At 48.9% G+C, this 14317-nt stretch overlaps 1 protein-coding gene across 1 annotated transcript in view; it reads right to left on the reverse strand.

The window, feature by feature from the left end:
• The window catches only part of H6PD (hexose-6-phosphate dehydrogenase/glucose 1-dehydrogenase), a 38734-nt gene extending 37574 nt beyond the window's left edge, over positions 1-1160 (reverse strand). The window contains exon 1 of the mRNA XM_033432868.2: positions 562-1160. Within this exon, the coding sequence (XP_033288759.1) occupies positions 562-566 (5 nt within the window). The 5' untranslated portion in view covers positions 567-1160. The remainder of the gene's footprint in view (positions 1-561) is intronic.
• Between the last annotated feature and the right edge of the window lie 13157 nt (positions 1161-14317).

The following is a 14317-nucleotide window of genomic DNA, read 5'->3' on the forward strand; positions in this document are numbered from 1 at the left end:
ATGTTTTTTCCAGAAGTTCTCACTTCCAGCTACACATTCAAGTTTGAGTGAGCAGATTTTCAGAGACCCAGATAGGTTTACTTCTGCAAAACCATTCACTGGATGGACGTGTTTGAAACGCTGATCGAAACCTGAGCACTAATGCCAAAGATTAAGCAGATTCCGGGGTGGGGGAGTGGGGAAGCCGCAAGTTCCTCCTCTCACTGAACTGAACTGCAGAAAGCCTAGGAAAGGGGATGCCGCCGGCCCCTCCGGACCAGCCTCGACCGCGCCTGGCTGCCTCCTGCCCACCCGCCACCAAACACAACTGCCGCGTCAGGGGATATACGGAGGCAGAAGCGAACAATAATTTATTTCGCGGAAGGAAGGCGGAGAAGGGAATGCGGGTGGGTGGTGGCTGGGGTGACTCTTCCCAACTGAACGCCCAAGGATTTCACAGCCACGAGGGGCCGGCGTCCCGGGCCTGCGGGTTCGGCTGGGCGCGAGCACGCGGTCACCCTCGGGCTGTAAATAATTCCTGCGGCCAAAGGAGCCGGAGAGAAAGCGGGGGATGCAGCTTACTTCATCTCGCCCGTCAGAGCCGGCCGCTTCTCCGGGAAACGTCGGGGTCTGCGCAGGGCGCCCGGTGCTCCGGGCCGAGCTCAGGCCAAGCGGGGTCCCCACGCATCCTCTTCCGCCCGCCGGGCCCACCCTAACAGGGGCGCGTCACGCGGCCCCGAGCCTGACGCGCGCTCGGGTTTCGCCAGCGACGCCGGGGGCGGCGAACGGGGAAGGCGCGAGGCCAGGTCCGGCCCGACCGACCCTTCCCGGCCCAACCCGAGACTCGTCACTGTCCGCGAGGGCGCTGCAGCCGCGGGACCTCGGCCTCAGACCCCTGAGGCCTCGGCGCGCGCGCGCGCGCGCAGAAGGGGCCCCCCTCCCGGGTCAGGGACGCGCACGCGCAGTGGGACCAGGCGAGGGGCGCGCGCAGTGGGGCCGAACCAGGGGCGGGCGGCGGAGGCGCAGGCGAGACCACGCCCCCTAGCTCCGGTCGCCGCGGGTAGGGGTCGGGGTCTGGGCCCTCCCACATGATTCCTGGGTTCCCGTGGATGGGCTGGACTTAAGAACGAAGTGAGCGGACCCTTCTCTGTCGCGTTGGGTTCTCTTGTGCATCGTAGAGGCCGCCTTCTGGGCCACAGGAGGGCCGAGGGAAGTGGTTGTGTCGAGGAGCCGGGTTGCCCACGATCTGGCACAAGCTGTGGGACCTAGAACAGGTCACTTGACCTCGCTTTTCTCCATCTATGGAACGAGCGGCTTGGTGCATCCCATTTTTAATATCCGGAAGTAGTGGTTTACGGCTGGGAGAGCAGGCTGTGGGCCGTGTCTCCACCAGACAGCTTCAGCTCTCTGACTACACTCGTGTGACCTTGAAGACACTAACCTGTGATAAGTGCCCAGGAAGTGGTGGCTTGCACCTGTATGGCTTTATTAGCAAGATCGTGGATGGGCAAAAGGCCTTCTCTGCAGGGTGATGGTGAGGTTATAAAAAGATGACAGGGTGAGCTACCTCTCTGAGCACTCAGTGGGTGGTATGCCGGTCCTCTGCCCCACCCTTCACCATTATCACGCAGTACCTGACCCTCACTCTCACCTTCATGCCCACTTTCCTCCCAGCCCTACAGCGTGGTCAGTGCCCCCTGTGGGGCCGCAGCCATCAGAGAAGCTGCTGCTCCTTCCTGCTTCTCAGCAGACCCTGGGTGACCTTGAGTTAAATAAGGCAGGGCTGCTGCTACCTTGACCAGCCAGACCACCCAGGACCACCTCTTGGTGGTCTCATCCCTACTCCTGAGCATCTTAGCTCTTTCCCTTCTTCAGACCCACCTTCCTCCCATCCCAGAGACAGGAGAATGCCTGGTCACCTGTGCTGCAGAGCGCTTGACCACCCAACAGAGGGCATTCTGACCAGAGAAAGAAGACTTTTAGCAGCTTTTGATTCCATGAAGGTTCCATTAGAGGTAGGAATGTCAGGAACTAGCAGAAGGAACTTGGCAGTGGCCAGCAGACTAAGTAGGGCCAACCGGCGTGATTACCACACAGGATATTAAGCAAGAGGGTTCCAGGAAGGCTGGGGAGCCAAGGGGGGCTGGGCTCCACTGTCATCAAAGCCAGGGGCCATCTGGGGGCCTGCATGGAGCTGCTGGGCCTCAGCAAGGATTTGGCCATACTGGGTGGGACCTGAGAGGAGAGTCAAGGAGCCGGGTCCCTGCCCGGCTGCCTCCATAGCTGGAAGTGGGTGGGAGGGTCTAGGGCAGCGGCCAGCCAAACCGTGCTGGACGATGCCAGGACTTGGCCAAGAGCCCTTCCCATGTTCGTAACCCTGGGTGCACTGTGCACTCACATAGCATGTAAACTGGGGCCAAAGGAGGCACAGATGGGAGAAGGCAGTGCTCAGAGACTGATATGAGCGGTGGGGACGTTTCCCAGATCCCTGTACAGCCAACATCCGTTACCTCGAGGGCACCTCTCAAAACATCCCAAAGCCAAGTCAGCAGTAACCAGCTTATTAAGAACATGCATGTGTCCACTTAGGTGTCAGTGGGGTGGGGACTGGGGAGTGACATGAAATGAGCCTAGGGTGTCACAGCTGTTCTCCCTGCCAGTACTTCCATGCCCACACATAGCTGAGATGTTTTCATTTCTCTACCCTCCCTCACTCTTAGTCCTTATCTCAGTCTCCTCCTGACTCTGTACCTTCTAGTCTGATCTGGACCATTACTTTGCTTTCTTTCCATCATGAAAACAATTTGGTTTCATCCAGGTGTGAGAGCGTTGCCCCCTAAAACCAAAAATCTCAAAGCTTGTCCACGGGGCTTTATGATGAGCTTTAGCACCTTTGCATACCTAAAGCTTTTCTCATTTCTTTGCTAACAGCAGCTACGAGGCCACATCACAAGATACGCCACATCACAGGTTATGCCACATCACAAGGTACTCCATATCCCATCGGACCAGGTATGCCCAAAACCCTCTGAAGGAAGCCGGAAGAAAGGAGTGATGCCCTGTGGTGGTGATGGAGGGTGTCCCGTGACCTGAACTGTGTCTGCAAGGAGCGCCCTGGAGCTCTGTTTGAAGCTGACTTTTTTTGTCTTCCTAAACTGTGGGGTAGGCAGAAGTCAGGGTTAATTCAGCCTGCTTCCCAGATGTGGAAAGTGAGACCTGGAGAGACGAATGACTCACAAGAGAGGGCAGTGGAGTTAGAAATAAAATCATGTTACAGTTTCTATTTTGGGGAAGCAGTCACTAAGTCAGTTCTACTTCTTCACTCTGCTCTTTGTACAGGGTGGGGAGGAAAGAACAGGTGTCATGGATTTTCAACCACCAGTACATCTTTTCATCCCCAGGCATGAGAAAGCCCAGCACTCTCTCTCTCTCTCTCTCTCTCTCTCTCTCTCTCTCTCTTTTAAGATTAGCTTCGTAAAGTCTACATAACGTAGCTACATATTGGTTTCTATTGTGGCCATAACAGTTGACTACCATTCAGTGGCTCAAACAAAGCAAATATATTATCTTACAGCCCTTTAGGTCAGAAGTCTGATGTGGGTCTCACCGAACTAAAACCAAGGGGTGGCAGGGCTGCTGTGTTCCTCTCAAGGGGAGCCCTTTTCTTGCTCATCTGGGTGTTGGCAGAATTCAGATCCTTGTGGTTTTAGGACTGAGACCCCTGTTCCCTTGCTGGCTGTCAGCTGAGGGCCATTCCCAGCTTCTAGTAGCTAACACATTCCCTGGCTTGTGGCCTCCTTCCTCAATCTTCATAGCCAGCAATGGCAGGTCAAGTGCTTTGTATCTCTCGTCATTATTTTTAGGTTCATCTCTCTGATGCATCTGGGAAAGGACCTCTGCTTTTAAGGACTCATGATTAGACTGGGCACACTTATGCAAATGAGGATCATCTCCCCATCTCAGACTCCATGTATTTAATCACAGCTACAAAGTCCCTTTTGCCATATAAGGTGACATACTCACAGGTTCCAGACATTAGGGCCTGGACATCTTCAGGGAGTCATTATTCTGCCTACCACAGATTATAAATTTCCAGACTCTCAGACTCTCTTGATTGTCCAAGATCTTTATCACATGATTTTTTTGGTAATAGCTTTACTGAGATATAATTCACATAATACACAATTCATCTATTTAAAGTGTACAATTCATTGTTTTTTAATATAGCCACAGAGTTGTGCAACCATCACCACAATCAATTAAAAACATTTTATTTGGGCTTCCCTGGTGGCGCAGTGGTTGAGAGTCTGCCTGCCGATGCAGGGGACACGGGTTCGTGCCCTGGTCTGGGAAGATCCCACATGCCGCGGAGCGGCTAGGCCCGTGAGCCATGACCGCTGAGCCTGCGTGTCCGGAGCCTGTGCTCCGCAACGGAAGAGGCCACAGCAGTGAGAGGCCCGCGTACCGCAAAAGAAAAAAACATTTTAATCACCCCAACAAGAAACCATGTACCTATTAGCACTTGTTCCCTATTTTCCCTGAGCACTTCCAGTCCTAGGGAACCACTAATCTACTTTCTGTCTCTGTGGATTTGCCTATGCTGTATGTTTCATATAAATGGAATCCTATGATATGTGGCCTTTTGTGTATATATAGTATGTTAGATAGACACATATATATAATGTGTATCTACATAATGTTTTCAAGGTTCATCCATGTTGTAGTATGTATCAGTGCTTCATTCCTTTTTATTGCTAAATAGCATTTGATTGTACAGATATACCACATTTTGTTTGTCCATTCATCAGTTCATGGACATTTGGGTTATTTTCACTTTTGAGCTATGATGAATAGTGCTGCTATGAACGTATACCTGTTTTTATGTGGACATAATGTTTTCGTTCTCTTGGGTATATACCTAGGAGTGGAACTGCTGGGTCATATGGTAACTCTGTGTTTAACTTTTTGAGCAACTGCCAGATTATTTTCCACAGTGGCTGCACCAGTCTGCATTCCCACCAACGATGGATGATCCTATTTCTCACATCCTCGCCAACACTTGTTATTATCTGACTTTTTGATTCTAGCCATCCTTGTGGGTGTGAAGTGGATCTGATTGTGTTTTTTTGATTTGCATTTTCCTGATGGCTCATGGCATTGAGCATCTTTTCAGGTGCTTATTGGCTGACTGTATATCTTCTCTGGAGAAATATCTAGTCAGATTATTTGCCCATTTTTCAAGTGAGTTATCTTTTTATTATTGAGTTGTTAGAATTCTTTATATATTCTAGATACAGGCCCCTTACCAGATTTGCAAAAATTTTCTCCCATTCTGTGGGTTGTCTTTTCCCTTTCTTGATGGTGTCTTTTGTAGCATAAGAATTTTTTATTCTGATGTCCAGTTTATCTATTTTTTCTTTTGTTGCTTGTGCTTTTGGAATCATATCTAAGAAGGCTTTGCCTAATCCAATATCATGAAAATTTATGCTTGTATTTTCTTCTAAGAGTTTGTTTTACCTCGTATGTTTAGGCTTTTGATTCATTTTTGGTTAATTTTTGTGTATGATGTGAGAGGTAAGAGGTCCAACTTTATTCTTTTTTAGAAAAAATTTATTTATTTATGTTTGGCTGCATTGGGTCCTCGTTGCTGCACACAGGCTTTCTCCAGTTGGGGCGAGGAGGGACTACTCTTCGTTGTGGTGCATGGGCTTCTCACTGGGGTGGCTTGTCTTTGTTGCAGAGCACGGGCTCTAGGTGCATGGACTTCAGTAGTTGTGGCTCGCGGGCTCTAGAGCACAGGCCCAGCAGTTGTGGCGCACGGGCCTAGTTGCTCCATGGCATGTGGGATCTTCCCTGACCAGGGCTCGGACCCATGTCCCCTGCACTGGCAGGCAAATTCCCAACCACTGCGCCACCAGGGAAGTCCCCCAACTTTATTCTTTTGCATGTGACTATCCAGTTGTCCCAGAATGCTTTGTTGAACTGTCGCATAATGTGCCCCAAACACATATGCTTGGATTTCTATGCAACACGGACATGACCAAAGTCCCTCCCTGGTGCAGTAAGACAGACCCCAGCAGACCAATGCCTGGCAAGCAGCAGATCCTCAGAAAATGTTTGTCAGATGAATTCCCCCAAGTTCAGGGGTTGGAGTCCCCTTCACTCTGTGCATGACTCTGGAAATGTTTCCTCCACGCGGCCACTTGGCCACAGTCTAAAGAGGTGCCTTGGTACCCTTGAGTAAAGGGGCAAACTAGCAGCACTCCTACTGCCTGAACCAGATCTCAGGAAAAAAAATCCCAAATTTTTTTTTGAGGCTGCCAGGGAACATGGTGGGTCAAGGGAAAGGAAGAGAGAAGATTGGGGAGCCGCTGGCTTGGATGTGAAACAGGACAGGGGACCTTGAGTAACAAATGAAGAAGCACCTGTACTCAAGGTCAACATTTCTTGCCTTAAGCTTCAAGAGGCAAAAGCAGGGGAAAGCTCTTGGCTGGCAGATGAAATGAAAAGATAAAAGTGCTGGCAGCCACCCCAGACATCTCTGCACCGGCAAAAGCTGCATCATATCCTTTGGGCCAAGTGGAGACGCAGCCTGGGGACAGCCAAGCTTCTGGAGCAGGGGACAGATGAACCTGGGGTCTGTGGAAGGAGAAGGCACCCTTGCAGGGGAAATGTGCTGGTCAGCAGAACCTCACGAGACAGAGGCTGGCTTCCCGTTGGCTTCTCCAGGAAGCAGGCACTGTCTGTCTCTCTCAGCCCTGACACTGCAGTAGCCTGATAAGAGGCCAGGAGCTGGGGAGCCTCTGGTGAGCCAGCAGCTTCCAAGTGGCTGCAGGGTCACAGCAGGGGACAACTCCTTTCTCCTCAGCCCCTTCCACTCCCCTCTCCAGTCCTGGAAACACAGGTAAGGTACCTCTCATTCATTCATCCAGTACGACATGCCAGGCTGTCTAGGTTCAGGGAACACAGCCATGAACAAGGCTCCCATTCTCAAGGAGCTTATGTTCTACTCCATGTCGGGGTGTGTGGTAGAGAGATGGACCATAAAGCAGCAAAAGAATAATTACAGAGTGACAAGTGTGATGAAGAAAATAAAACAGAATAATGGAGCAGGATGTCTGACTGTACAGTTAAGGAAGGCCTCTCCAGGGGTGATATTTGACTGAGACTAGAGGGAAAAGGGCCAATCACACAAAAGCTAGGGAAAGAGTGTTCCGGGCAGAGAGAACAGCACGTACAAAGGCCCCAAGGCAGGAAATAGTTTGGCATCTCTGCAGAGCTGAAAGGAGGCCAGTGTGGCTGGAGCACTGAGCAAGGGGAGACCTAAGAACAGGTTGTAGAAGCTGGGACACGTGGTGCCTTCCAGGCTACGGAAAGGAATGTGGATTTCATTCTAATTTGTAGTGGAAGCCCCTAGGGAATTTTAAAGAAGAGGACACAATCCGTTTTCATTTTGGAAAGTCCCTGGGCTTCTGGGCTGCAGGCCTGGAGGAGAAGCACATTGAGTGGTGGGGGTTATTGTAGGGTCCAGACAGGCTAGGGGCACAACTCCAGGATGTATTAAAATGTAGATGTTATTACTATTCAGGTACGGCAAGGCCAACAGATCAGGAGATGACTGCCATCGAGAAGGTAGTTTGTTCCAGTTCCCAAGAAGAGTGGGCACGCCCTGCCGCCCACGCGGGGCCACGTGGGGATGCACCAGGGTCAGCCAGGAGGCAGAGCGAGTGAGGGAAAATGTGTACAAGGGCCTTTATAGTGGTTTCCAAGGGAAGCATGGGCAAGGCAGGGTCAGCAGGCTTAGGATTGGCCAGTTTGAAGAGTTTCAGCAGGCTACGGGGCATAGGGGCTGTCCCCTAGTTGGCCGTATCGGGTCCAGGGTGATTAGGACAGGTAGATAGTGGCCCTGAGTCTGAGAGCCTGATAAAGAAGGAGGTCGGAGCTTAGGGATACGGACGGGTTTGTCTGCATATGAAAGGCACTTTTTGCGCCAGAGTGAATCACAGACTATTTCTAGGAATTGGCTAGCCCTGGGAGGGGCAGTCCCTCCAGGGTCAGCAAGCCCCGGATGTCAAACGATCAGAAACACATGGTCGACATACAAGGGACATCTGTATTCTGTGGAGAGAGGCTTCCGGAGAGGAAATTGATGGGATTTGCTGATGCGTTAGACGTGGGTGACAAGGAAGGAGGAATAATCAAGGATGCTGCTTGGCCTTTTGGCTTAAGCAATTGGTCCCCCCACTCTCAAGCAAGTCTTTTTTTTTTTTTTTTAATACTTTATTATTTATTTATTTTGGCCGCACTGCACGGCATGAGGGATCTCAGTTCCCTGACCAGGAATCGAAACCGTGCCCCCTGCAGTGGAAGTGTGGAGTCTTACTGGACCGCCAGGGAAGTCCCTCTCAAGCAAGTTTTTGAGGGTCCAGGAGACACAGCTACCCTCAGGGAGCTTAAACTCTCGTAGGGGAGCGAGGTTTCAAGTAGGGACAGTTGGCAAGTTAAGTCAGTGCCATTAGGCTCCCTGAAATAAGAGTGTACCTTGCCTTAAGTAACAAAAATGTTGCTGGAAAACAACATGTAATTCAGAGGCAATATTTCCCTCAGGTACTTGTATCACCATTTCAGCAACCATGATTTCTGATTGGCTTTCACTTGTCCAAGGCCCAGGACTCGTGATGAGGGTCTCTGCTGATATTGTCCAGAGATGTTTTTTTTAATTAATTTATTTTTAATTTTGGCTGTGTTGGGTCTTCGTTTCTGTGTGAGGGCTTTCTCTAGTTGCGCGAGCGGGGGCCACTCTTCATCGCGGTGCGCGGACCTCTCACTATCGCGGCCTCTCTTGTTGCAGAGCACAGGCTCCAGACGCGCAGGCTCAGTAGCTGTGGCGCACGGGCTTAGTTGCTCCGTGGCATGTGGGATCTTCCCAGACCGGTGCTCGAACCCGTGTCCCCTGCGTTGGCAGGCAGATTTTCAACCACTGAGCCACCAGGGAAGCCCTGTCCAGAGATTTAATGCTTCTATAAACCCATCTTATCTGTGCCAGAAAACCTCTTCATAAGAATTTAAGATGAAGGCTTTCAAAGCTACAGACTCCTTTGATTATATAAATGACTGGCTTTTAACTTTTTGGTTTTGTAAGATCTACTTCTGTTAAACTCGATATATAACAGTAAATAACTTTTATTATTATTATTATTTTAAAATCAAGATTAAGAAAACAGAGCACCCATGACATAAATTAGGCGCTCAATAAAAAATGTTCCTGTAATTTTTATTTATTTATTATTATTATTTTTTTTTTGCGGTACGCGGGCCTCTCACTGTTGTGACCTCTCCTGCTGCAGAGCACAGGCTCCGGACGCGCAGGCCCAGCGGCCATGGCTCACGGGCCCAGCCGCTCCGCGGCATGTAGGATCTTTCCGGACCGGGGCACGAACCCGTGTCCCCTGCATCGGCAGGCGGACTCTCAACCACGGCGCCACCAGGGAAGCCCTGTTCCTGTAATTTTGATGATGTAGCCTCCATGAAAGGTGGGACTGCTGATGTATTTATATGTTTCAAAGCTACAAAGGAGCTCTTTCCCCAGAAAATAATAATCTTGACCTGGTTAGGGACCAACTGAGCTGGGAATGCTGTAACACCTAAAGTTAATGTTCTCAAGTTCTTGCTAGCTTAGATGCCATACAGCGTATGGCCTACGGTCCAGATGCCGTACTGTGAGGATGGCAATATTGATTGCTGGTGGTAAATGTGACCGTGCGGTTTGGGGCAGGTGATGCGGAGTTGTGTGGCTTCCCCGACCAACCTCCTTTGGTGCGGGGGCACTTCCTGTCACATCCGATTGGAATTCACACATTTGAAATGATCGCATGTCAGTTGCCAACATCCACTGTGGGTGTTTTTCAGCCTCTCTGTTTTACGGGAAGTGACTTGTTAACTAGACTATAAATGCTTCGAAGGGGAGCTGTCTAGTGGCGACTATATCTTGTGAACATAAACCCCAGAACGAGGGTCTCCTTAATACACACTTGTGGGTTAAATAGATGAATTAATTGACATGACATAGCTGTCAGCTGGCAGATCTTTGTCAAATCAACTTTTTTTTCAACGTATGCAAAAAGCCCCATTTGATTGTGCATCGAAGGACCCTAGAGAGTGAAAAGATAACCCACAAAATAGGAGAAAATATTTGTAGTGTTTAGAATATATAAAGAACCGCCACAATTCAGCAACAAACGAAACCAAACAACCCAATTCAAAAATGGGCAACGGATTTGAACAGACATTTTTCTAAAGAAGATGTGGGAATGACCAAAAAGCACATAAGAAGATGCTCAACGTCATTAGTCATTAGAGAAACGCGAGTCAAACCACGATGAGACGCCACTTCGCACCCACTAGGATGGCTGTACTTAACCAAACAGAAAAAGGGAAAATAACAAGTGTTGGGGAGGACGTGAAGAAATCGGAACGCTCATGTACTGCTTGTCGGAATGTAAAATGGTGCAGCTGCTTATAGGGAAAACAGGTTAGAGGTTCCTCAGAAAGTTAGACACAGAATCACTCTATGATCCAGCAATTCCATTCCTAGTTACATACCCAAAAGAACTGAAAGCTGGGACCCAGATACTTGTTCACCAACATTCGTAGAAGCATTATTCACAATAGTCAGAAGGTGGAAACAACCCAAGTATCAGTGAACAGATGAACAGATAAACAAAATGTGGTACGTCCACACCATGAGATATTATTCAGCCACGAAAAGGAACGAATTCTGACACAGGCTACAACATGGATGAACCTTGAAAACATTATGCTGAGTGAAAGAAGCCAAACACCAAAGGACAAACGTTGTACGGTTCCATTTATTTGTGATGCCTAAAACTGACGCATTCATAGAGACAGAAAGTAGAATGGTGGTTGCCAGGGGCTGGGGGAGGGGAGAAATGGGAGTCGGTGTTTACTGGGTACAGAGTTTCTCTTTGGGAAGATGAAAAAAGTTGTGGCAATGGATGGTGGTGATGGTTACTCGGCACTGTGAATACTTAATGCCACTGAACCGTGCACTTAAAATGATTAAAGTGGTGAACTTTATGTTGTGTGTGCTTTATCACGATAAAAGAAAATACTGAAAAGAAAAAAGAAAGTCACATTGGGGCAGCATCCCATAGATGAGGATCTGAGAGGTGTCTGGCTTGTGCAGTATCATTTAGCCCAGGATACCCTGCCCACCTGTCTCCCCTGTGCCCTGGGATTAGAACAAGTCAGTCATCCTTTGACCTTTGTATGGGGAGTGCTAGACACACAGAAGTTTATCCCCAAGACTGACACTTTTCAGACCTGGGACAGCAGCCAATGTCCACACAGCAAAAACCTCTTCAAGGGCCCAGTTCTCGCTTCTACTTCTGTGTCCCTCTCAACGCCTCCTCAACTGCCCAGCTGCAATTTTATTGTAAAAGGTAATTATGTGTTAGCTAAAATCAGACACTTTGCCTTGATATCAACACCAGTCCAGTGTAGGAGAATGTTGAGTACGTGAGTCCCCATTACAAAGTAAAAGGCATATGAAACTCCAACATGTGCCAGGGTCTCTGAAATACTTCATTCTTAGAACCCATGCAATTGGGTAACAGGCTAATGACGTTCTCCTAGAATGAGTTTATCTGTATTAAGTTCCAGAAAGTTGGCTAATATTAGAGCATGGCTCCCAGGTACTTAAATCCGAATTACAAATAGAACAGGAATGAGTGCAGCCATTAGAAGAACCAGCTCCCCATAAACAGGTGCTTAGAGGTGAAGCAAGAAGTGTAAATGGAGCCCTAATTAATGCCTTATTGTGCTTTGCTGCAACTGGGAGATTAACCCTGAGATGTTTTTAAAGTTTTCACATGTAGCTGGTGCCTTGAACAAGTGGGACTCATTGGGTGCAAAAGACAAAACTTCATCTCGCCCCACTGCCGGTTCAAACCTGCTGGGACGCTTACTCCACCTCTGGATGAAATCTGAAACTGAAATCTTGGATGAGACGTGACTTTCTCAGCCTCTCTCTCCAGCCAGGATTTAAAATGTCTAGTCCCATATAATAGTCAGAACCCCAGAGTTACAGCTTTTCCCTGCCTCCAGCTCCTGGAGGGGAGGGGCTAGGGTACAGTTTTTCTACCTGGGCTGCCCTCCGGTTGCTAGCCGTGGCCTCTGCCTGCTCTCGAACTGCAGGAAGAAGACACGAGAAAGCGACAGATGAGGTTTACCTGGGCTCAGCAGATATTCAAAGCTTATCACACCAGGCACTTTGAAGGGTCTTTGGAAATTTCAATAGGGAAGAGCTGACACCTGCTGTTCTTTTGACTCCTGTGAAAATGCCTTCTCTGGCTGGCTTTCTGTTATTTGTAATTCCATCCCCAGTCCCTGGAGATCAGACCTCTTCCTCTGAGGTCTCTTTTCCCCTCCAGGCGATCTATTGGGAAGATCAAAGACTCTCCCAGGCGCACACCTGGTCCCCAGAAGCTCCCACCTTGAACCGGCTCTCAGGGAAAGAATGTCACTGCCAGGGGGTGCTTTAGCCAGGCGTCCCTTCTCCACCTTTCGATTTCTCAGGCGGGAGTTGCACGGGGCCCTGGGGCACCTGTGTTGCCCTCTTGAGCTCTTTACGTAAAGATCCCTTCAGCCAGCTGGTGGTAAGGGGAAGCAAGTCCCCGATCCTCCACGTGGGGGCGATACTCGCGGGACAATGACCCCTGAAAAGCATTCTTCCCTCGTCTCAAACGTGATGCACCTTTTTCTCTCTCAGAGTAGTTATTGAGCTGATGGATGCAAAGCAGTCACTTGACCCCTCCTTCGCATGTTTGTCCCCGTGGAGCTGGGAATGGTGGCCTCCCAAGACTGGACCCATGACCGAAACGGAGCCGGTGAGTCCCTTTAGAACATCTCATTACACACGCTTTTAATGATCCAGATTGAGGGCAAAGCAAGGATTTCTTTCTTTCTTTTTTTTTTTTTCCCATCTTTGAAGAGTTTTGCTTCGTACGAAATCTAAAAGGTGAAATATTCTCAGCAGAATTCAAGAGACCCATGCAAATCACTGAGTGATTTCAGGAGACCCAGAAAATTGCCCCAAAACCTGTCACTGAGAAGAGCTGCAGCTGCTAATGAAGGTCTTTACAGCCCGCGTGGAGCATCATAGGACCGGAATTCTCCTCCACTGGATGAGTTCTGTCAGGAATATGAGTGATTTCCCCACCCAACCTAACCAGTCTCTTTCCTCACCTAACCTAATCAGGAAGGAACGCAGGCACTATCTCAGGCCATTTCACACCCATGTATCACCTCCCAGAGAGCAAGCACCCCATGGGTGGGCGCCACGCAGCCCTCCTTTTATCCCCTGCTTCTACACCCTGTCGGGCACATAGCAGGATCTGAGCAAAGCCTGAATTGAATTACAATCTAAGGGGAGAGCCACAGAGACCTGAAATTTATTCTTCAAGGAGTTTACTCTTCTCCTTAAAAAATTCTTTTAAATTAGATTTTAGATATAAAAAGATCAACCTGCTGCTTTATTTTATTACTCTTCTGTCATATTAAACTGTAACCCTTGGTGACTTAGGGTCGTAACAAGTGAAGTCTATAAAACAAAACAGCAGGTGTGTTAAAATTGCCTATATTTTTCAAAAGTGGGCCCTTAAAGTCGTCCTGCGGAAAGGCCAGGTGTCCTAATATGCAAGGAAAGAAGACATAGTGTTTTATTGTCTACTTGCCTACCTAATATCCATTCTCCCCTTCTTCTACTAACAAATCCTTGATTTTTTACAGTGTGGCAATGTACACAGTTATAACACTACATTTCCAAGCTTCTCTTGCCGCTAAATAGGGCCACGTGATTAAGTTCTGGCCAGCGAGTTGTAAGCAGAAGTTATCAAGTATTACAGAATTTATGAAAAGGGGGATAGACAGCTGGCATGTGCTTTTTTCATATTCTTCCTCCACCTGCTCCTTGCTTCTTGCCTGGAATGCTGATGTGATTGCTGGGGCTCCAGCAACTCTCTTGGCTCATGAGGTGACAGTGAGTCTGGAAGTCACAGGCTAAGAATGAGAGAAGAAAAAGGTAGGAGGAGCCCAGGTCCCTGATGACACTGTGGACCTTTGACCTCTGGAATTTTGTTATATGAAAGAGAAATAAACCTCTATTTTGTTTAAGTCTCTACTTATGGCTTCTGTCATTTACACAGTTCTTCTCTTTTTTTGGCCGTGCTGGATCTTTGTAGCTGCATGCGGGCTTTCTCTAGTTGCAGCAGGGGCTACTCTTCGTTGCGGGGCGTGGGCTTCTCGTTGAAGAGAAGAG

This window comes from Orcinus orca, chromosome 1 (genome assembly GCF_937001465.1).
Source record: "Orcinus orca chromosome 1, mOrcOrc1.1, whole genome shotgun sequence".
Taxonomy (NCBI): domain Eukaryota; kingdom Metazoa; phylum Chordata; class Mammalia; order Artiodactyla; family Delphinidae; genus Orcinus; species Orcinus orca.